Below are 24,132 nucleotides of genomic sequence, written 5' to 3'. Positions count from 1 at the left end.
AAAAAAAATTTTAAAAACAAAAAACTGAGTAATCTGTTTTTGCAAATAAACTCTTCAAATATAAATATATATAGATATTACTAGAAATTTAAATATTTAATTTAAATATAAATTTAGCACAAAGAGGCCATCATTCCATTAGTTTTGCACCGGGTCAGATTTAATTACTCTATCACTAGGAAGAAATTGCAGTGTCAGAGACACAAGTAATGTGAGAGCAGGCTTCATTTTACTTCGTTTTTTTCAAGATGTGTTTTATGTGTTCACATTTCCAATGTTCCTGGTAATATTCTCATTTAGGCACAATGTTTGAAAGTGCCTTTTTGTATATTTTGTGACACATAATCATTTGTGTGTTATATGTCTATACAAAGAAGCATTTTATTTTGAAGCATATACTGTATAAAGCTCAGTGCATTTATTTTTGTTTGTTTGATCATCGGTGACCCTCTCCCCTCCATTCTGGACATTTTCCTTGCGCCCACTCTGCAGACTGCTCAACAGCTTTTTCCCCCAGGCTGTGAGAGCCCTCAATTCCAGTCACTTCACCCCCCACTGAAACCTCATCCACAACCCTAGCTCCTAAAACCAGGACCCTCTCTCTCCCCATCCCACCCCACCACATGCACCACATGAAAACTGTCGAAAACCTCAAGAACATTGTGCAATTCTGAGTGTGCTACACACAGGTGAGTTGGCTGGATAAACACACTCTTTTTCTCTCTATATGCACCAGACACTTTCTTATAAAAACTCCAGGTTACAAAGACTTATAGATAAATGTTTACTTGTGAATGCACCACTGCACTACTTGCTACTTAACCTTAAATACCTCTTTTGCACAATATCATGCACAGTCATTATGTAAAGTGCTTGTATAGCCTATCTCAGGTTATGTGTATGTATAGTCAATTATTTATAGTATATATATAATTTACCGCTTCAGAGAGTTAGCTATGTAGGTCTAAATATTGTTCTTACCTCTAGTGTTGTATGTTAATTTTATGTTTATTTATGTAGCACTGTGGTCCTGCGAGACAAGACATTTTGTTCCACTGTATGTCCACACATGTAGCAGAATGACAGTAAAGCTGAACTTGAGCTTATGGAGTCCTTGAAACTCATGGACTACTTACAGAAATTATGGAACCAGTTAATCAAACCGAAAATGTGCAAAGCAGCATTTATTGCATGCATAATGGATTCTAAATGTAATTTATAGCATTATAAAATACTCTTGAGTGAGGAAGAGGCAAGTTACAATACTAGGTTAGAGTTCAGGTGACATTTGGTGGACTCTGGAGGAAGTCGCCCATTTCTGTTTATAACCAGTCAGTTTTGACCGTGGTACCAGTGCACTCAATTTAATAGTGTAGAATTACAAGACAGATCGGTTACTGAGATGAAGTTAATAGTAAATAGTATTCAGCCTGTCATGTGTTCTTTATATATATATAAAAAAAAAAACATGGCGCGTGTAAACAAAACAAACAATATTGCCACACCCATTTTCATGTATTTTACATATAGATAAAGCTGCTTGACTTTTCTTATGGAATGATTTTTGATAAGGCTCTTATTCACTTCCGCGCCACGTTGTTATGAAATGATTGGTCTATGAGGCCGCGTGTGTCATTTTAATTGGGGGAAACCATAGCCAATATTAACTGTTAATCCATTATTTTGTTTATAATTAGCGTCATTACATATTATGTCATAAAACAAGAAATAATAAGATACTCTTCGATCGTTTAAAAGATGTTGGCAAGACGTAAAGTCTTCCGTAATGTAAGGCAAATATCCGGGGATTCCCTCGCAGTAGTGGCACATTCCATTGACCCATGACGCACTAGTGGCTCCGCCCTCTGTCCGCCTCGTCATCACTGTACGGAACTGCACTCTCTTCATCACAGAATATTACAGATCTGTAAATCTGTCAGCTCTAAACAACAGCTTAAACAGAGAATAGAGCTCATCTGTGGAAGTGACTTTGAAAGCCATCACCTTTGTTTTGTGGATCATTTGAAGGTAATAAAATCAAACCAGTGCAGCAGGTGAATCGTTTACTGGGTGAGTTTACCATATGAAACATGAGCTTCAGTTTTACTGATATAATATTTAAGTTACAGTAGTGTGTAGAAAACATCGTTGTGCGTGTATTAGTATTACTAAGTTACTGATCATAACAATAATTGTTACAAGTTGATTGTGAAGGAAAAGCAGCCAACAAGTGTCCAGAATACATGGGAACTTCCTCAAAACTGTAATCTAGACCAACAAAGAAAGAATTAAATTTAAGATGTTTTGTTCAAGATTTTTCCTTACATCATTTCCAGTTGTGTTAGAAAGTGTTCGTGTGTACAGACTTGATTGGCTTTATATAATGTCACAGTCAAGTTCGTTGTTAGAGAGAAGATTTTCAGGTATTACAGGTGTGCTGTGTGGGTGTGTTCTCATGGGACATAAAGAAGGTGTCAAATATATCCCATTGTGACGTTCACTAGTGTCCGAAGCTCTTTATAAACACTCATATAATGAGGATAGCTGTTAGATGTTTCTCATTTTGTTTCTCAGGCACCGTATATAAATATTTGCACCCGATGCCCGTCTGCGCTGACAGCGTCCCGCTCCAGTGACCCACGATGAAAGCTCTGATCCTGGTTGGTGGCTATGGCACAAGGTTACGGCCGCTCACGCTCACTGTGCCCAAACCTCTGGTTGAGTTCTGCAACAAACCGATCCTGCTGCATCAGGTGGAGGCTCTGGTCAAGGTAGCTCAGGAGGACACCTTTCCATACATTTGTGCTTTTTATTGATTGATCTGCAGCATTATAATGTTAATGTTTGGTGTCTCTGTGGTCAGGCTGGAGTCCGTCATGTGATTTTGGCTGTGAGCTACATGTCTGAGCTGTTGGAGCGAGAGATGAGAGCTCAGGAGCAGAGGGTAATGCTTGTTGCATTTAACTCGTTTATTGCAGTTTCATGTTTTTATGTGGTGAATATCAAAAGTCATACGGTCTTATCTTTGTTTGGCACAGCTTGGAATAAAAATCTCCCTTTCACATGAGAAGGAACCTCTAGGCACCGGTAGGTGAACATCTTCATGTCACTTTAAAGGTGCTCTTTGGTCACTTATGATTGAAAACTCTACAACATCAAGAGTGTAAAAGCAACACATCCACTCACACACACGTGGAACAATTAAGCTCTAATAAAAAAAATCCTGTTCATTTTTGTTACATTTTTATAAAATTTTAATGTTTTGTGTAACATTGTGTGAACACTCTGTGTTCAGGTTTGACTGTATTAATAATAATTCAAAAACTGACACTTCAAATCAACATTTCAAACCCCCAAAAAATCTAAACCTTTACAAAAAGTTGTCTTTGAGAATGTCTAAATATATATACAAACCCACAACTTAATAAAAATAAGTATATATGTCTAAAAACAATTAGAGAATTTAAAGCCTTTTTATAAAGAGCTATATAGAAGTCTATGGGCTAAACTACGGAATTGCAAATGTTTTTCTTATTTTACTCCCATGACACTAATCTGGCTTCAAAAATTGGATTTGCAAGGCATTGACTCTTTTAACATGAAATACTGCATTCACTGAAAAGTAATATAAAAATATATTTAAAAAAAAAAATGTTATTTTCAATGGGCAGAAATTGATCATAAATATTGCATTAATATTAATTGGTGCCATGAAATTATCTCAAAATACAAAAGAAAAAAATGTAAAATATTATTGAACAAAAACATATTACATTGATTTTACTGGGGAGAAAAATAAGTTACATTTTAGATGTCCGGTCACCGAGAAGATTACAGGTGTGACTCCCAAATGAGGAGCACCAAAGGATTAAATAAATGCACAATCGCAGCCAGTGTGAAACTGTAAATCTGATGTTTTTCTCTCAGCTGGTCCTCTGGCTTTGGCGCGAGAGCTGCTGACCGATAACGAGGAGCCTTTCTTCGTTCTCAACAGTGACGTCATCTGTGATTTTCCCTTCGACGACATGCTGAGGTTCCACCAGCAGCACGGCAGAGAGGGCACCATTGTCGTAAGAAACACACTTTCTTTGGAAATCCCAAATGTTGTGGAAACCACTGTATGATCATAGTCTATCCTAAGGAGCTTTACAGCTACTTTCAATGCACAGTATAAAACAAATACATTTTTAGATCCTAACCTGATTTCTGTAAATTTCTGCCTCTCTCATCTCTGAAGGAATATTTGACCCAATATTACTCATCTGTGACTGTTACTCACTTACTGGAATTGTCTGGCTGATGTTACAGGTGACAAAAGTGGAAGAGCCATCTAAGTATGGTGTGGTGGTGTATGAAGGAGACACTGGACGAATACACCGCTTTGTGGAGAAACCTCAAGTGTTTGTCTCCAACAAAATCAATGCTGGGATGTACATCTTCAGCCCTGCCATGCTGAGAAGAATCCAGGTCAGGATTGATGCAAACACCATCTCAGAAAAACACTGTCATTTTATATGGAATTTTCAAAAATATATATTTTTTTTAACTGCAATCAATACATATTGCTTATAGGAAGCAACCTATGGTACATTGTTTGCATTGTGACAGTAATGTATATTTCTCCCATCAAAATTTAATTACCATAATGTGAAAAAATCTCATTCTCATTGTACTGCCTTTATTGTGATTTACATAAAAAATCATTCAATTACAGTTTTAACTGTAGTACAGTATAAAATTACTTTAAGTAAAGGCTTCAGTCGTATGATGTAGAAAAATGTCTCATTCGGTCCAAATCTACTAAATGATTAGAAGACCAACACACCGGACCATATGTCACCAGAGAAAAGTCAATTTTTTTTACTGGAAGATCCAGTCATGATGTTTTATTTAAAAGTTCAAAAATAATTTTTAAAATGAAACAAATGCATGGATGAATTGTTTATAATAAGATCAATGACATTCATTTAGAAAATGTATAAGGTGAATTTCTATTTCATAGCAACTAGTAAAATATCATTCATCAAAGTGTTATAAAAAAAAAAAAATCTCAGAATTATTTATGTTGTTGCAGTGTAAATGCATTTATACCACTATCTTTCAGGGAGTAGGACTGTTTTCTTTGTGATTCTATAAATATTTGCTTGCATCACATTTAACTTGTTTATATTTTGCTGATATGTTTAAAATTTTTCTGTATTTTATACTCAGTTGCGGCCCACTTCCATTGAGAAGGAAATATTTCCTGTGATGGCCGAGGAGGGACACCTTTATGCCATGGAGCTGCAAGGTAAAGGATCACACAGCTTTCACCTGACACGTCTGATTAGGACTTCTCCAATACAATCATTCAATAGTATTTATCACAGATATTACCTCCTTTTATTGATATACACTGCCATTCAAAAGTAACAAGGCTGTATTAATTTGATCAAAAGTACAGGGGAAATAAAAGTACATTTGTGAAATATTGTTGCAATTTAAAATAACAGTTTTCTATCTTAATATCCTTTAAAATATAATCTATTCCTGTAATGCAAAGCTGAAATTTCAGCATCATTACTCCAGTCTTCAGTGTCACATGATCCTTCAGAAATCATTCTAATTCTGATTTATTATCAGTGTTGGAAACAGTTGTGCTGCTTCATATTTTTGGAACCTGTGATACTTTTTTCAGAATTCTTTGATGAATAAAAGGCTAAAAACAGTGTTTATTTGAAACAGAAATTTGTGTTACAATCCACACTAATATTCAAAAGTTTGGTGTCAGTAAATTTTTAAAGAAATTAATACTCTTATTCAGCAAGGGTGTGTTAAATGGATAAAAAGCAATAGTAAAGACTTGTATTGTTTAGTAAAGTTTTCTATTTTGAATAAATGCTGTTAAACTTTTTATTCAAAGTATCAAAGAAAAAAGTATCACAGGTTCCAAAAAAATATGAAGCAGCACAACAGTTTCCAGCATTGATAATAAATCAGTATATTAGAATGATTTCTGAAGGATCATGTGACACTAAAGACTGGAGTAATGATGCTGAAGATTCAGCTTTGATCACAGGAATAAATTATATTTTATTGTATATTAAAATACAAAACCAATATTAGAAATTGCAATAATATTTCACAATATTACTGTTTTTTCTGTGTATTTGATCAAATAAATACAGCCTTGATTAGAATAAGAGACTCCATTAAAAATCTTACTGATCGGCAGTATATTTATTCACAGGTTTATCCGTATAAATTTGTACAGTTCACCTAAATAATCAGTTGGGCTGTTTAAACTTAAAATTGCTAATCCCAACTCACGTAAACCTTAGGCTAACAAAAACCTGGCTCAAGTTTTTCCAGCTTTAACTCTGGTTTAGGAATAAACTAGTATAGAAGAACAACTAATGGTATAGTTATCATACTTGGTGTTTATGAGCCATTAAGATTTGGGCTTTCAGGTTTACTCATTACATTCTTATTTGCATATTTGCTTTATCAGTATCATTGATTGGATGAATACAGAAGACAACCGTTTTAAATAATGTGATGCAAACTTTGCTGTTTGCATCAGTTTGGCATATATGTATATAGAAAACAGTACCATCTAGTTTGATTGAATAATCTTTTTGGACCAAGACTGAATAACATGATCTCTTCTTTACTCCAACTTACATGCTTTTCATCACTGTTTGACATTTTGATATTCCATCAAACGCTGTTTCTCCGTGACACATTTAGTGTAATTTCGATCCAGTTATGATATGCATCATATAGTTGCTAAACTAACAGTTACAGTTGTTTTGTTAATTGTGTGTTTCAGGTTTCTGGATGGACATTGGCCAGCCTAAAGACTTCCTGACAGGCATGTGCATGTACCTGCAGTCTGTACGGCAACAGGCCCCCGAGCGGCTCCGCACCGGGCCAGGCTTCCTCGGAAACGTTCTTGTGGTGAGACACGCTTTTCACTCCTAAATATTTATTATATTGGCTGTGAACACAAGGTAGTAGCAAAAAGTAATCTCAATTTACATCAGCAAGTAGAGCTTCTATTTACTTAAATGGGGAAAGACAAAAATCTTCAACTGTGTGTTAAAATTGCATTTTAATAACATTGCAAATCAGGAAAAAACTCTTGACAGCAGTGTCTGGTAACATACAGTATAGTCATACTCAAACTTTCACCTAATATATTTTTAGAGTCAAAATTATTTCACCTAATATATTTTTAGAGTCAAAATTATTTCACCTAATATATTTTTATATGAAGTACTCCTAAGATTTTAAAATAAATATTTTAATAATAAAGTATTACATTTGCATGACATGCAGGTCAATACATTAAATGTTTCAAGTGTTTTATTTAAGTTGATTTTATTTTAAAATGATTTATTTTAATTTAACATTTTAATGATTTAAATAATTTTTAGCTTTTCATTAAACTCACAAACCCCCTGCAGTTCCTTCACAAAGCCCAGTTTGGGAAACTTTTACGCAATGTAATCTTTAATGTACTCAGATTATATTACTTAAAATGTGTAAAGTAACAGATTATTTTACCAACTAAAATTTTTGTCATGTAATTTGGAGTCAGTAACGGATTACAATTTGTAAGTAATCCACCCTGCTCTGAACATGACTAAAGAAGGAATTTGGAAAGATTTATACTCACTCTAAAAAAAATATTTAAAGCCACTTTCCATTTTCTGTTATGTAAAAAAAAAACAAAATCATGCATTTCACCTATCAAAACAAAATATACCTTTAATTAAATTATAATCAAAACATAATACAATTAATAAAAAAAAAATACACACTGTAAACTAAACCAACCCAGGACCCAACAGCGGTGATCGGGGAAAACTGTACCATAGGGCCCAATGTGACGATCGGAGCCGGAGTGGTTCTGGAGGATGGTGTGAGAGTAAAGCGCTGTACCGTCCTGAAGGGGGCGCACATACGCTCCCACTCCTGGCTGGAGTCCTGCATTGTGGGCTGGAGCTCTTCAGTGGGGCAGTGGGTGAGTTTAACTGAAGATTTCACAGAGCACCGCCTTTTCATTTATTTTCTTCATAGCAATTACAAAGGAGTTTTTTATGAATAATTTTAAGCCAAGAACCAAGCTAATTATTGTATGAATGACAATATTATTCAAAGTATAAAAGTACCCTAGTAAAAAGAATAAATATACTTGAATGTATTTGAAATGCATTTATTTCATGCTAAGTATACTACAAATACATTTTCATATTTATGTACTTAAATGTTGATTAAAATGCACTGCAATTGTACTTTTAGTATGCTAAACTGGTATACTAATTTTACTGGTATACTAACTGGTAACTAATTTTGTACTTAATGCACTTTTATTGTGCGGAGGTAGTGCTGAAGTCCAATTAAATATATACTTCGTATATGTGATAGTGCAAAAGTGGAACTACTGCAAGTATACTTCAGGTACACTTTAAATATCTTGCATTTAAAGACCGATATTATTCAAAGATCAAACAATTCTCATCAAAAGTGACACTGAAACACATTTTAGACTTAATATTAAGAAATGTGTATTGTGTGCAAGTAATATGCCAAGTAAAGTTTAAAATATTATTCTATTTATTTCTGTTGTTCATTTACATAATAAATATTCACAGGACACACATATATTCTGTAAACAAAAACTTTTATTTTGGATGCGATTAATGGTTTGACATCACTATAAAATAGTTTTTATGTCAGTAAGTCTCGAACTATCTGTCAGTAAATATGTTAATAGATTTAAACTATATTAGTATGAAATAAATGTGTTTTATATATATTACTTTTTTACTAGGGTAATAACCACTACTACTCTTATAAAGCATTGTGAATGATGAAATGAAATCAAAAATTTGGATAAGTTGGAGTATGTGAATGGGATTTATTCTTGTGGAAGGCTGCTTCTGTGCTCTCTCCTGTGTGATTTGTATGATGATGATTGTGTTGGTCAGGTGCGGATGGAGAACGTTACAGTCCTGGGTGAAGATGTGATCGTGAACGATGAGCTCTACATCAACGGTGCCAATGTCCTGCCTCATAAATCCATCGCAGACTCTGTTCCTGAGCCGCGGATCATCATGTGAAGGACCCTTCACGCCCCTCACAAAGTGCCCGAGTGTGTAACCGCTGGATGACACGAGAATCGACCGATACGCTTAATGAGCATGATGGGAACGGTGTTATTTGTGAAGAATCTGAAGTATGCAGTTACTGACTGTGGTGTTTGAGAAAAGTGCTGCCGCAGGAAAAATCACATCTACAGTATAGTAGATGATCTCCAGCTGAAAGGCTGCATCTCACATTTCTCACCTGTCAAGTGCTGTTTTTTTTTCATGATTTCCCTCTGTCTGCATTGTGTTCCCTATTACTGACAATTAGACCAGGACTCACTTGCTTTGGTGCATTTTGTTGATTTTGAGACACTAGTAAGCTGTCTAGTTTGTATTCTTTTCATTGTGTTTTTCCATTTCTAAACGGGGGCATGTAACGCTTTCAGGATAAAACTCGGTGCCTGTAGAAAGAATGAGAAGAATGTTTATGTATCAGATGATGCAAAAGCTGATTACTGTAAAGACTGTTCACACCTAAAACTTGTAGTGTGTACTAAATTATGCAAAGCATTTTTTATTCATCACTCAAGGTCATGTAGAAATGTGATGGTTACTTCCTGTGCAGATGAACAAAGATGAAAAAGACATTCAAGATTAATTATGTCTCTGTATACATATGAGGATTTTTGGTCTTGATGTCTTTTCTATTTTTATATATATATATATAAGAAAGTTGTATGAATGAATCTGAAAAGCAGTTTAAACCATTTTAACAGTTTATTAAAGTTACCTGTGACCTTTTAGAATGTAAATTGAAATAAGACAGCTATGTTTTCATGGACATTTTTTAATTATAAAAATGTGGATGAATTACTTTATGGTTTCATTGACATTTTATGTGTCATTTCTGGACCATGAACATCCATGAACATTGATATTTCGTAAAATTCCTACCATAAATATATCAAAACTTAATTTTAGATTAGTAATCTGCATTGCTAAGAACTTCATTTGGACAATTTTAAAGGCGATTTTCTCAGATTCCAGATTTTCAAATAGTTGTATCTCAGCCAAATATTGTCCTATCTCAACAAACCTTACATCAATGGAAAGCTTATTTATTCAACTTTCAGACTGTCTATAAATCTAATTTTCAAAAGATTACCCTTATGGACTGATATTGTGGTCCAGGGTTACATTTGTGGATGAACAGAAAGTTGGTTCTTCCTGTAAATGGATGCGCACTGTATTTTTTCTCTTGAGTCTTTAGACGTGCTCAATGGGTTCTCGGGTCGACGCCCTCTTGGCTGCTTCTCCATATAATTAAGTGCAGCGTTTGGAGGAAACACATGAAACATGAAATGTGAGACCGAAGTGTGTTAATCTCACATTCACGAGTGCTGTAATATCTCATTCCCGTCATTGCTAGTAGTTTTAAGCGGTGGGTCAGAGTCAGGCAGAGAAAACGCACTAGGAGCCCCGCACCAAACTCTTTGGTCTGACTTCATCTCCAGAGAGCGAGCGCAAACAGACCTTCCTGTCTGATTCAGAATGGATGTGCTCGCGAGCGGACAGAAGGTACGTTATTCTACTGCATTCGAAATTATATCAGCTCTCGCTGAATTCTACAGAATACAGCGTGCGTTTTAACACGTAGACTGCGGAACAACTATACTTTTTGTTAGGAAAAGTACAATTTGCCAAGTTCACGCAAGCAAGAGTTCTGTTAAAAATCAACACATCTCATGTAATCACAGCAATGCTGATATGCAGACCAGTACCACTGCTCAGTTAATATAGAGTAACTTTTTAGACACAGTTTTGTTGCTTTTGTCTAATCTCACGCTGAAGGTGATGTAATGTCTCATTCCTGCGCGAAAGAACAGTCATAGGCAGAGCAATATCACCAGACACACCGAAACAAAATACACTTATGAAAAAAACAAACAGACTCGCCTTTCTGACAGAAATTATATGATCGCGGGTGAACAGAACAGAAGGTAAGTCATGAATGCGCGCTGAGGTTTACACTAAAATGTGTTTATTTTCACACATGTTGTATTGTGTACGTCACATTTAAATCTCACAGCTTTTGTTTGTAGACGGCTTTTGTTCTAAGGAAACGGAAAAGTATAATTATGTTTATTTTCGCCTCCATTAGCGCACACTGACAAACTGACTGTCAAACGGGGGGACTTTGTGTGTGTGTGTGTGTGTTGATTCCTGTACAGCAATAAGAATACAAGAAGAAGTGCACCATATTGTCAGATTTACATAAGATTTTCATTTACACATAGTTTGGCAATCATTTTGCCCAAACACGGGGCGTTCTTGCTAAATCAAGACTGCTGGCAAGCCCCATAGCGTTGAGGTCCAAGATAAACTCGGAAACTGAATCATAACTCATGTTCCTAGTGCCAAGTTTCGAGATAAAGGTAAAAGTACAGCTCCTCTCTCTTGCTCTCTCTCTCTCTCAATTTTCAATTCAATTAAAATCAAATAGCTTTATTGGCATGACAAAAATACATTTTGTACTGCCAAAGCATTAAGACAACAAAGAAAATGGTTTAGAACATCTGGACATTTACACTAGGACATCTGAATATTTATTTATATATTATAACTAACACCATAATGTAATATATACCTTAATTATTGCGGGTCTCAGTGAGACAGCAAATCACCTCTCTCCCTCCCTCCCCCTCAACCTCTCTCCGCTTCTGTTTTTCCTTTATGTGAAACTTAAACTTTATTGAAGACGTATGAAAATCCCCATACTCTCATAACCAGAGATGCAATGAATAAATGGCCCATTCTAAACATTTATTTGGAGCTGGTTCCTGCTGTGGAAACACTAAAAGAGTCAAGTCAAGTCACCTTTATTTATATAGTGCTTTATACAAAACAGATTGTGTCAAAGCAACTGAACAACATTAATTAGGAAAAACAGTGTGTCAATAATGTAAAATGACAGTTAAAGGCAGTTCATCATTGAATTCAGTGATGTCATCATTCAGCTCAGATAAGTTTAAATAGTATCTGTCAATGACTTGATCTGCAATCAAGTCAACGATATCACTGTAAATGAAGTGTCCCCAACTAAGCAAGCCATAGGGGACAGCGGCAAGGAACCAAAACTCCATCGGTGACAGAATAGAGAAAAAACCTTGGGAGAAAGCGAGGCTCAGTCGGGGGGACAGTTCTCCTCTGGCTAGATGAAACCAGTAGTTCAATTCCAGGCTGCAGCAAAGTCAGACTGTGCAGAAGAATCATCTGTTTCCTGTGGTCTTGTTCGGGTGCACAGCAAAATCCCCAGTGTTAATTTAACACTCTGAGTGTGGACTCATATAAACACCGAAGTAGTGTTTAAAAGTAACACTGAAGCAGTGTTAAAGTTAATGAGATAATTAGGTGATTAACTGAGTGATGATTGACCATTATTGAAGACACCTGATGTTAACAAGCAGAATCACTAAACGAGGGGGGAAAAACACACAATTTGTGTGTCACCATTATAGTGGTCAGTGTTTGCTTTAGTTGGGATCTTGACCCTTGACTTTTTAACATTAAATTTTGTTTGGCTGATATAACTGAGTTATAACAGACAGATAAGCCAAGAGTAAAAGTCGTCAGGTTGTGATGAATTATGTTTTAATGTAATCATTATGTGACCTGAATCATTGAACTCATTCAGAGTCTTTTCTCTGAGTTATATTTCCTTGATTGAAATATAACAACTTCTGATGCCACAGTGGAAAGTCTGTATCTGCTATACATTTTGTAAGGGTCCCTTGCAAAACTGTTTTGATTTCTTTTTCAAGATTTATTATTTAAGGCACACACACAGACATCAAGAATCAGTGTATGAATCTCAACAACGGGACAAACAGCATATTCAGATAAACAGATCAACTCTGAACATCACAAAACTAAATACTAAAAACTCACATAAAAAACGGCAAAAATGATGCTTTTTTTGATGGTCACCATGTGTTGTGATGCTCACGCTGATTCTTGATGTCTGTGTGTCTAAATAAAAACTTATTCCTTTTTATGTAGCTGTAACTTTTAAAAAACATCTGTCTGATTAGGTCAAAATGCAAGGTCTTGTATTCTTTCATTTAACTTATGTAATAAATAAAGACAATCCAACTCAAGTATTCAGACCCAAAACACAACCAACAACACATGACCACATTTCCTCTGGTTTGTCTGTCTGTTATAACTCAGTTACCACACAAAACCTAAAGTTAACCACTTAAGGGTCAAGATCCCAACTAAAGCAAATACTGACCACTATAATGGTGACACGCAAATTGTGATTGTATTCTTTGGTGATTCTGCTTGTTAAAATCAGGTGTCTTCAATAATAGTCAATAATCACTCAATCAAACACCTAATTATCTCATTAACTTCAACACTGCTTCAGTGTTACTTTTAACACTACTTCGGTGTTTATATGAGTCCACACTCAGAGTGTTAAATTAACACTGGGGATTTTGCTGAGCCACTGTCTGAGACAAGGTCTTTACAGGGGGTATCTGGGGCCTCATCTAGTTGTCCTGGTCTCAGCTCTCTTTCAGGGACTAATATTATCCTATATAGGTGCTGATCCACCATCTGGGCTGGATACGTACTAGATCTGGGTGACCATCTGATCTGGATACAGACTGGATCTGGTGGCTACAGTGACCTCGGAATAAGAAAAAAAACAGACTAATATTAGCGTAGATGCCATTCTTTTAACGATGTTAGCAAGTACATTGGGTGTTATGGGAAGTGTTCCCAGTTCCGGTTTACCTAATTAATGCAGCCTAAAATCCTTTAACAGATTTGGATATTAGAAGCGTATTAGTGTGTTATGTGTAAACCAGGTTAAAGAGATAGGTCTTTAATCTAGATTTGTCTCTGCCTCCCGAACAAGTTAGGTAGATTATTCCCGAGTTTAGGCACTAAAATAGGAAAAGGATCTGCCGCCCGCAGTTGACTTTGATATTCTAGGTATTATCAAATTGCCAGAGTTTTGAGAGTGCAGCGGTAGTGGAGGACTATAATGTAACAAGAGCTTGTTCAAATACTCAGGTGCTAAACCATTCAAGGTTTTATAAGTAATAAGCAAGATTTTAAAGTCTCTATACGAAGTTTTAACTAGGTAGCCAGTGCAGTGTTCACAGAACAGGGCTAATATGGTCATACTTCCTGGTTCTAGTAAGAACTCTAGCTGCTGCATTTTGGACTAGCTGGAGTTTGTTTATTAAGCGTGCAGAACAACCACCCAATAAAGCATTACAATAATCTAACCTTGAGGTCATAAACGCATGGATTAACATTTCTCCATTTCTGCATTTCTGTATTCGTTTTTTTATATCGACTATGCATTCTGTTAGTTTTTCAAATTGGTATGTTTCGCTGGGCGCGCGAAGAAATATAGAGCTGAGTATCATCAGCATAACAGTGAAAGCTAACACCAGTGTTTCCTGATGATATCTCCGGCCCTAGTACTGAGTCTTGAGGTACTCCATACTGCACTTGTGATCGATATGATACCTCTTCATTCACTGCTACAAATTGATGGCGGTCATATACTGTAGGTACGATTTAAACCATGCTAATGCACTTTCCATTACTACCAACAAAGTTTTCTATTCTATGCAAAAAGAATGTTGTGGTTTAATAGTGTCAAACGCAGCGCTAAGATCCAATAGCACTAATAGAGAGATACAACCACGATCAGATGATAAGAGCAGGTCATTTGTAACTTTAAGGAGAGAAGTCTCAGTACTATGATACGGTCTAAATCCTGACTGGAAATCCTCACAGATATCATTTTTTCTAAGAAGGAATATAATTGTGAGGATACTGCCTTTTCTAGTATCTGGACAGAAAAAAGGGAGATTCGAGATCGGTCTGTAATTAACTAGTTCTTGTTGTGTTTTTTTGATTAGAGGCGTTAATAAAAATAAAAAAAACACAACAAGAGGCTTAATTAGAGGCTTAATAACAGCCAGTTTGAAGGTTTTGGGGACATATCCTAATGACAATGAGGAATTAATAATAGTCCAGAAGAGGATCTATGACCTCTGGAAGCACCTCTTTTAGGAGCTTAGATGGAATAGGGTCTAATATACATGTGTGTTGGTTTAGATGTTTTAAACAAGTTTATACAATTCTTCCTCTCCTCTAGTAGAGAATGAGTGGAACTGTTCCTCAAGGGATGTATAGTGCACTGTTTGATGCGATACTGTAGCTGACGGCTGCATGGTTACAATTTTATCTCTAATAGTATCGATCTTAGAAGTAAAGTAGTTCATCATTACTGCTGTGCTGTTGGGAAATGTCAACACTTGTTGATGCTCTTTTTTTCGTTAATTTAGCCACTGTATTGAATAAATACCTGGGGTTTTGTTTGTTTTCTTCTAAAAGAGATGAAAAGTAATCAGATCTAGCAGTTTTTAATGCTTTTCAGTAGGATAGGTTACTTTCTCGCCAAGCAATATGAAAAACCTCTAGTTTTGTTTTCCTCCAGCTGCGCGCTCCATTTTCCGGGCTGCTCTCTCTTTAGGGTGTGAGAGTGCTCATTATATACCACGGTGTCATGGTCACTGTTTTTCCCTTAATCGTCCTTAAGCGTAAAGGAGCAACTGTATTTAAAATTCTAGAAAAGAGAGAGTCCATAGTTTCTGTTTACATCATCAAGTTGTTTTGATTTTTTGGATATGCTAAGGAATTGGTATACATTAGGAAGATTACTTACAAAGCAGTCTTTGTGGTAGAAGTGATGGTCCTACCATACTTGTAACAAGAAGTAGAATTTACAGTTTTAGCTATATGAAGTTTGCACAAAACTAAATAATGATCTTAGATATCATTGCTTGGCTGCATAATTTCAACACCATCAACATCAATTCCATGTGACAGTATTAAATCTAGAGTATGATTTTCATTTTCTTTTTCATTATCAACATGCATATTAAAATCACCAACAATTAAAACTGTATCTGCAGCCAGCACTAACTCGGATATAAAAATCAGCAAACTCTTTAATAAAGTCTGTATGGTGCCCTGGTGGCCTGATACAGTAGCCAGTACAAACATCACAGGGGATTTATCATTAACACTTGTTTCTTCTTCTCGGGCAATGTTATATAAAGCACCATTACTTCAAACGAGTTATACTTGAAAGCCCAACCTCTGAGAAATACTGAAAACATGTTATAAATTGAAGCAACACCACCCCCTTTACCTTTTGGAAGCGGGCTTGTGTTTATAACAGTAATCTTGGGGGGTAGACGGTATTTAAAGACTTAATGTTAATCATCAGGTTTTAGCCAGGTTTCTATCAAACAGAGCACATCTAGGTTATGATCAGTGATCATATCATTTACAAAAAGGTGCTTTTTTAGAAAGGGACCTGATATTCACTAAGCCAAGCTTTATCATTTGTTATCCGTATTGCATCTGTTTTTTATTTGTTGAACCTCAATTATATTGTTACTTTTAAATTGGCTTGGACGTTTTTTGTATTTTCTAGTTTGGGGAATAGACACATTCTCTACAGTGTGATATCTAGGTGAAAGAGTCTCTATGTGCTGAGAATTGACTGACTTCTGTGACGTGAGGCGGCTAGCAGACGGTTGGTTTAGTCAGTCTGTCTGCTTCCTGACCTGGGCCCCAGTTAGTCAAGTACAAACTCTAAGACTATGTGCCATATTTCTAGTGAGAAGAGCAGCACCACCCCAGGAGGGATGAAGACCATCTCTTTTCAAAAGGTCAGGTCTGCCCCAAAAGCTCACCCAATTGTCTATGAAACCTATGTTATTCTGTGGGCACCACTTAGACATCCAGCCATTGAGTGATGACATCTGCTATGTATCTCGTCACCAAGCAGGGAGGGGACCAGAACATATTACAGTGTCTGACATCGTGCTTGCAAGTTCACACACCTCTTTAATGTTATTTTTAGTGAACTGGCGAAGTCGAACATCATTAGCGCTGGCATGAATAACAATCTTACTGTATTAACGTTTAGCTTTAGCCAGCACTTTTAAATTTGCCAAGATGTCAGGCGCTCTGGCTCCCGGTAAACATTGGACTATAGTGGCTGGTGTCTCTATTTTCACGTTCCGTACAATAGAATCGCCAATAACTAGAGCACTTTCATCAGGTTTCGTCAGTGGGTGCTTCACTGAGTGGGGAGAACCTGTTTAATGTTTTGATTGGAACGGAAGAGTGGTGTTTTGATTCCCGACTTTGCCGCCTCACAGTCACCCAGTTGCTCTGCTGCAGAGGCTCAGGACTCCCTGAGCTAGTCACATCCCAAGCCTATCTAGAGCCCTCACATTCTTACTGTCCTCAATTAAAGTTTGGATCGGGTCTCTAATTCTGAAATCTTCTCTGTCAACCTAACTATTTCCCTGCATTTATCACATGTGAATCCCTCGTCACCAACAGAGAGAGATAAACTATACATGTGGCAAGTGGTGCAAATAACAATAGCAGGAGCAGCCATTACTCACCGTGATTGATGAAAGATTCTTACCACAGTTGTTTGATGAACTTGTGAAAAAAAAACGGAGCGGAGAGAGAAAGAAACTTAGCGAGAGAGAGAAGAGGAGAAAAGAAAACAACGATAGGCACGAATGGAAACACTAATGACAAGCTAACGAATGCTAACACGCACTCGTGGATTTAGAAAAAGAAAAAAAAGGGAACGATAACATTAATCAGATTAGATTGATAGATAATATCAGAAATATGGTGGGAATTAAGTTATATTTTATCACTTTAAACATCAAAGAGTGATAGTAAGATAGAGATTCTACAGAAAAACAAAGCTACACTGAGCTACGATCACAAACCAGCAGCAGCACAGCAAGCAGGAAGCAGGATATAGAGCAATTACTAAAAGAGCTCCACGAGTGACGGGCGACTTTTTAAAGATGTCTTTACACTTGTGCGTTTCTAGATGTGGTCGCTTTCTGGCTCCATCTGATGGTCACGATCGCTGCATCTAGTGCCTGGGCCTCGTGCATGCGGAGGCAGTGGTCATGGATGAGTCATGTTCCCATTGCGGGAATATGACCATTGCGATGTTGCGATCACAGGCTCCTCTTCATCAAACAAGGAGGAGTCCCCCCTCCCCATGCCCCGGTTCTAGTTCCTCCAAACCAGAGGTGGAATACCTTGGCTCATGGCCAGGGTGATCTGCGGCTCACAGTGAGGGATCCCCGCCCAGCAAGTCTCCACGGGCCCCTCACCTTCCTCCAGTGCATCGTACCCTCTGGTGTAGACGTGATGCGGATGCTGGTCCCCTGGAACAGGGGCCAGGGCCCAGCACTTCATCCGGCCCACCAGCAGATGACCTGGATGTCGATCACTGCATCGGGGGATGAGTTAGGCTTTGGAGATGAAGAATCCGGCTGCGTTGCCTCCTTCTGGGTGAGCGGCATTGCCCGAGTCAGATCCAAAGCTGCGTGCTATGCTTACTTGCCCAGGGCCGCAGATGCATCGGGTTGCCATAGAAGGCCCCTCCATCTCCTGAACGTTCAAGGCTGGGATGATTGGTTCTTGGGGGTGCCATACACCTAAACGATCTGTCGCGCAGCCACCTCCGGTTCCATTCTTCCCGGAAGTGCAGAGGAGGTTTACGGAGATCCTGGAGGGCAACTTTTTCTGGAGTTTGGTTCGCAGCAATCGACCTGAAGGACGTGTAACTTTCATGTCTCGATTCTCCCACAAACACAGGCCGTATCTCCGCTTCGCGTTCGAGGGGCGGCATATCAGTACAAGGTCCTCCCCTTAGGGCTGTCCCTGTCGCCTTGTGTGTCACCAAGGTCATGGAGGCAGCTCTCGTCCCCCTTGAGGGAAGCAGGCATTCGCATTCTCAACCACGCTCGATGACTGGCTCAGATTGGTCCAGTTGCCCGAGCTCAGTTGTGGCGAACACAGGGGACGTGGTACTCAGCCACCTCAGCCCGGTTGGGGCTTGCGGGTCAACTAGGAAAAATGCAAACTCTCCCTGTGCACAGGATCTTTTTTCTCGGTATCAAGTTGGACTTGGTCGACCTGACAGCACATCTCTCATCAGTCTCAGTCGATGCGGAACTGCCTGGAGTCCCATTTCAGGGCAGGGAAAGCGTTCCATTGAACAATTTCAGAGGCTCCTGGGGCATATGGCGTCTGCTGCCACTGTCATGCCGCTCAGATTGCTTCATGTGAGACCGCTTTCAGCGTTGACTTCACGATTGAGTCCCGAGATGGGCATGGGCAACCGCGGCATGCACTGGGTCTTGGGTACCCTGTCCCTGCCGCCAAACCTTCAAAGCCCGTGGTCGGACCTTGCTTTTCTATGGGCAGGGGTTCCACTAGTGCAAGTGTCCAGGCATGTTGTTGTTTCAACAGATGCCTCTGCCATCGGCTGGGGTTGCCAGGTGCAATGGGCATGCAGCATCAGGCACCTGGACAGGGCCTTGTCTGCATGTGGCATAATCAGTTGCCTAGAGTTGCTGGCATTATGGCGTTGCTCTGCGCTGCTTCAAACCAAGGCTTTGATAGTTTACTAATTAAATACTTTGTACACTTTGAAGTATACTCTAAGTAAACAACTAGTTTAGTAGTTTTATACTGCAAGTATACTCATAAGTTTTCTTTAAGTGAACTTTACATCATACTTTAACCCTCTGGAGTCGATTAACGGTAGGACGCGTTTTGGGGTATTTTCTCCTGATAACCCCGAAAAGAACTTAAATTCCACTTTCAGTTTTGATCGTACAAAAAAAGCAATACATCAATCGAATCTGTAAAGGGTCTACTTTTTTTTGTATACAGACATAATAACAACAAAACTTTTGTGCACTTATAAAATAAAGATAACAAACAAGGAGTGCTGTCTGCAGCCTTTGTCTGCGCTGATCTTACAAACCCGAGTTACAAACCCATCATTAAAATGAACTGTAACTCAGTGAATACTCAACGAAGAGACATGAGAGAGATATCTATAGAAAGCCTGACATGTCTACTTTTAAACTAAACAAGTGCTGCTGAAAACAAATATTCTTTGATAAAGTAATCCATATGAAAACAACGCGATGTCCGTTTTTCAAACGTCTCCCTTCATTTATCTTCTAATGCGACCACGCCCCCGCGCCGAGCGCGCTTTTTGAGATTCAAATGTTTAACTGAAGCGCGGCGGCTTTTGAATACGGTCCCACACAACAGAAAACAACGCAGCGAGATTGTTCTTCAAGTTTTTTTTATTTTACTGTTTGCTTCGCGATGAGAGGAGTAAGACATAATTCACCCCAAAAAGATGTGATGTGGTTGAGGATTTGAGATTTGGATTTCCTCAGAAAAAAGAATGACGCACTTTATTCAGCAGAGATCATAAACATGAGTAAGTCTCTTATTTATTTATATACTTGTACTAGTTTTCACATAACGTGTAAACATTTTACTAGTTGGACTTTTTCCAAAGACTTTTTCCAAACTATAATTCCTGATTAAATGTATAATCAAGTGAAATATTATGAAGTTTTCAATAACAATATACACTACTATACCATTCAAAAGCTTGATGTAAATAATTATAAATGTAACAATAAATGTAACTGTAACAAATGTAACAATCATTGCTGTTCTTTCAATTTATCCCCCCTAAAAAACCTGAAAAAAATATTCTCAGCTCTTTCAACATTAATAATAATAATAATAATAATATGATGATAATAATAAAATAAATGTTTTTGTTGTAGAAAATAAGATTGTTAAAAGGATTTCTGAAGGATTGTGTGACTGGAGTAATGATGCAAAAAAATTCAGTTTGAAAGTCAGCTTGATTGATTGTTCCTTATAAACTGTTTAACTGCACTCACAAGTGAATATTAATTATGTTGTGGGATAATTAAATATATTCTAAATAAACTACAAACATAAAATTTATATACATTTATTTTGTCCTCACATTCTTTCTTGTAACTCAATCCCTCTCAGTGACACAGCTGACTGAATGGCTCATTATGCAGCTCATTATGCAGGCCTTTGTCTTCTCAGGTGTGAATTCATGATAGTTGACGCCTACTCGCATATGACTTTTACCAACAAAAAGTGTTTTAGAAAATTTTAATCAATAATTGTTTTCTGTAAGGTGAGTAAACAAAAATGATTTTCACATCATTTAGAAAAAAAAAATTCTAGGCTACAAGGCTCCAGTTCTCAAAATTCCTGGGAACCAATTTTCTATATGTGTTGTTATTGCCTTATTCAATGGGGATTTACCATTTTTTAGTTTTTCACTAACCACGCATACCCAGTTTGTGCTGAAACAAAACACAATCATGTACATACATGCTGCTCACATATTATTATAGCCCAGTTTGTGCTGATTACAGTGAGATTAGGAGTTTAGCCATTTAGATATTTATACGAAACTGAAAAAGCACAAATGTCAGGGCATGACAAAACTTCTCCAGGCCCCAAAAATACCCTTAGACTCCAGAGGGTTAAGTATACTACTATGTCCCTACTGTATTTAGGTTTTAATTTGTATATATTTTGTTATATGAATCTCTGCACATACAAAACATCCAAAGAAAAGAACAGGCTACCTGCTTGTAAACAAAACATTTTATTCTAGCTTCATGCATTCTTTTTTTTTTTACCACTTTTAATGTGGGTAAGTTTCATAAAAAATAAAGAAATAACATTTATAAACACCCCAATGAAAAAAGACTATGAATTGGATTCAGAATGATAATCAAAATGTAGATGGAGTCAATCAACACCCCAAAGCTTGACTGTAATTATTACCTCTTCATCAGTCAAACATTTTTATTCCTAATGTTACAGTTTTGATGCTATTTCATCATGTCAGATGATAGTGGTTACGTGTTAGTCCCTGCGTTCCATTGGGAAGCACTCATCCCTATGCCCTAATCCCTTCAAAGGTTTTTACCTTCTGGAAATGAGAGCTTCGAAGGATTGAAGGGTGTAGGGACCAAACAACTGTTTCTTGAAGTGCTCTTCTGCGCCATCATCATGTGCCCACACCGGGGAACCACGAGGCGCCATCATCATGCAAACAATCTGTGCAAAGGCTCATGGGATCCTGAGTCGGTTTGGAACGACCCTTCAATTTAGAAGTCTCCAGTTTTGAGCACTTCGGTTTGGAACGACCCTTCAATATGGCGGCCAATATTTTTCACACTCAAAAGCCCCCCTCAGAGCGATATATACCACATTTAAAACACTAATTATCATCTGTTGTCTCTTCTTCTTCTTCACTTGTGTTTTTTTTTTGGAAATTCCGTACAGAAGATGTGTACTAGCGCCCTCTGCCATATAACAATGAAAACACGGATTCTAGGAGCAGAAGTATAGCTCAAATATATTTAGACTTTTTGTAAGTGCACTGTTAAAGATGTATTGTTATTTTTACAGGAAACTCCTGGCAACTAATTGCCATGAATTTACAGCAGATTATATACAGGAAATGTACTGTTATTTTAATACAATAAAATATCATGTTTATTACAGCAGTGATTCTGTGATTATAGTAAAAAAAACATTAATACAATAAAATGCAGTATTTTTGTATTGTTTTGAACCACAACAGTAGTTCAAATTGTTTATTTTTATAGTTAGTTGATGTTAGTTGAGTTACTTAAACCGCTTTAATGCAGTCATTTGGTCATTATTAAAAACAGACAAGTTGATCTACTTTAATCAATGCTATAAATGTTTTCTGAAAACAACTGCAGATAAAGCAACACAACAAAAGTTAAGGGTCAAGAGCCCAACTGAAGCAAACCCTGATCGCCATGATGGTGATCTCAAACAAAACATTTTCAATAAGACATCAAAAAAATACATCTTGAGTTCATTTGGTCTCAAGAAGAACTTCTGTAGAAGTGTGACAGAAATAAAGTCAATCTGGGTGTAGTAATAGTGGCATCAACTGAAGCGTGTAATCTGGAGTCTGTGTCTGGGAGTTGTTTTAATCAGATCTTGCGAGATTTAAAGTCTTGTCTCTTCAGGTCATCTAAACCCCCTTTCACACGGCACGTTGGACCTGTAAAATTGCCGGAACATTGCTGGGTCAGCTTCTGTGTGAACAAACATGTCCCGGGAATTGATTCCGGGATTGCATCCCGGGTCGGGGACCTAGTCACAGAACGAGCCGCTGTGTGAACAAAAGCCAGAACTAATGCCGTGTCGTAGTGATGACAGCCTATCAAGACACGACTCTTTTAACGTGTTTTTGAGAGGCAGATCAACGTTCGCGACGAAACAAATATAAACTGTAACGAAGCATAGATCAGTTAGTTCCTCATTTTCCGCGCTGACGCTGAGATCGGGCATCGTTCGCTAGCTTAAAGTGAAGTTAATGTGCCTAGCGTTTTCGACTCGTACATTACACGTCACACCCTGATATCACGTGTCTTCACGGGACCTTCATGGGTTGTGTGTGAACGCACGCACATATTCCGGGTAATCACTGGCAGTGTGAAAGGGGCAAAATCTAATGACCCTGGAACAATTGCCGGGACACACATTACCCGTGTAATTTTCCGGAATAGCTAGTGTGGATAGGGGCTTATGACTGTGGCTGAACAAGAGTTGTTGTTTGTGTTCTTATTTCTCTTTCTTTCAGTGCTTGTTCACAGCAGCAGTGTTTGAATGATTGAATGTTTCAAAAACATATTACAAACCTTTAAATAACATTCTACTAACATTAAGGAAACTGGAACCTTTTTATGTTCTTAGAATGTTACAATCAATGTTCCTAGAATGTGTTGAATTATTTTAAATCAAAATATGTAAGTTGAAAGAATGTTTGAGAAAACATCATACCTTTTAAAAAAGTTACTCTAACGTCAAAGGTGAAAACTGAATTTTTTATAGTTCCGCCAGAACCAACACTGAACTATTTGGAGAACGTTCTTATAACAAAATTCTGTTGGAAAGTACCAAATGCTATCCCACAATGCTATGCGGTGGCTGCGAAAGGCTAAAATAATGTTTTCTACGGCGTAAATACAATAATATATCAATAGTAAATACA

The 24,132-nt window shown here is 37.4% G+C and overlaps 2 protein-coding genes and 1 pseudogene across 3 annotated transcripts in view; all 3 read left to right on the top strand.

The window, feature by feature from the left end:
- Positions 1-24,132, top strand: part of LOC109095006 (CD276 antigen homolog) — a 467,477-nt gene that overhangs the window by 152,229 nt on the left and 291,116 nt on the right. The gene's annotated exons all lie outside the window — the stretch shown is intronic.
- On the top strand, positions 1,859-9,614 carry LOC109060948 (mannose-1-phosphate guanyltransferase beta). Of its 2 annotated transcripts, none has more exons than XM_042749638.1 (10): positions 1,859-2,028; positions 2,575-2,771; positions 2,864-2,944; positions 3,039-3,087; positions 3,928-4,070; positions 4,309-4,467; positions 5,212-5,290; positions 6,812-6,939; positions 7,826-8,008; positions 8,976-9,614. In XM_042749638.1, exons 2-10 carry the CDS (start codon positions 2,643-2,645, stop codon positions 9,105-9,107), a joined length of 1,083 nt encoding a protein of 360 aa, XP_042605572.1. In that variant the 5' UTR covers positions 1,859-2,028; positions 2,575-2,642; the 3' UTR covers positions 9,108-9,614. The 2 variants fall into 2 exon arrangements, with proteins under 2 accessions (XP_042605572.1, XP_042605571.1); XM_042749637.1 differs by having other exon boundaries at positions 1,859-2,070.
- Positions 10,450-24,132, top strand: part of LOC109082721 — a 43,784-nt pseudogene continuing 30,101 nt past the window's right edge.

Source organism: Cyprinus carpio, chromosome B22 (genome assembly GCF_018340385.1).
Source record: "Cyprinus carpio isolate SPL01 chromosome B22, ASM1834038v1, whole genome shotgun sequence".
Classification (NCBI taxonomy): domain Eukaryota; kingdom Metazoa; phylum Chordata; class Actinopteri; order Cypriniformes; family Cyprinidae; genus Cyprinus; species Cyprinus carpio.
The sequence above is the reverse complement of the archived record's forward strand: the minus strand, read 5'-3'. Positions and strand labels throughout refer to the sequence as shown.

Excerpts from the sequence above, each read along its gene's own strand:
- LOC109060948 (XM_042749638.1), top strand. The coding sequence starts at position 2,643 with ATGAAAGCTCTGATCCTGGTTGGTGGCTATGGCACAAGGTTACGGCCG. Across the intron at positions 4,071-4,308 it reads GCAGAGAGGGCACCATTGTC|GTGACAAAAGTGGAAGAGCC; the intron begins GTAAGAAACACA and ends CTGATGTTACAG. Across the intron at positions 6,940-7,825 it reads TCCTCGGAAACGTTCTTGTG|GACCCAACAGCGGTGATCGG; the intron begins GTGAGACACGCT and ends AAACCAACCCAG.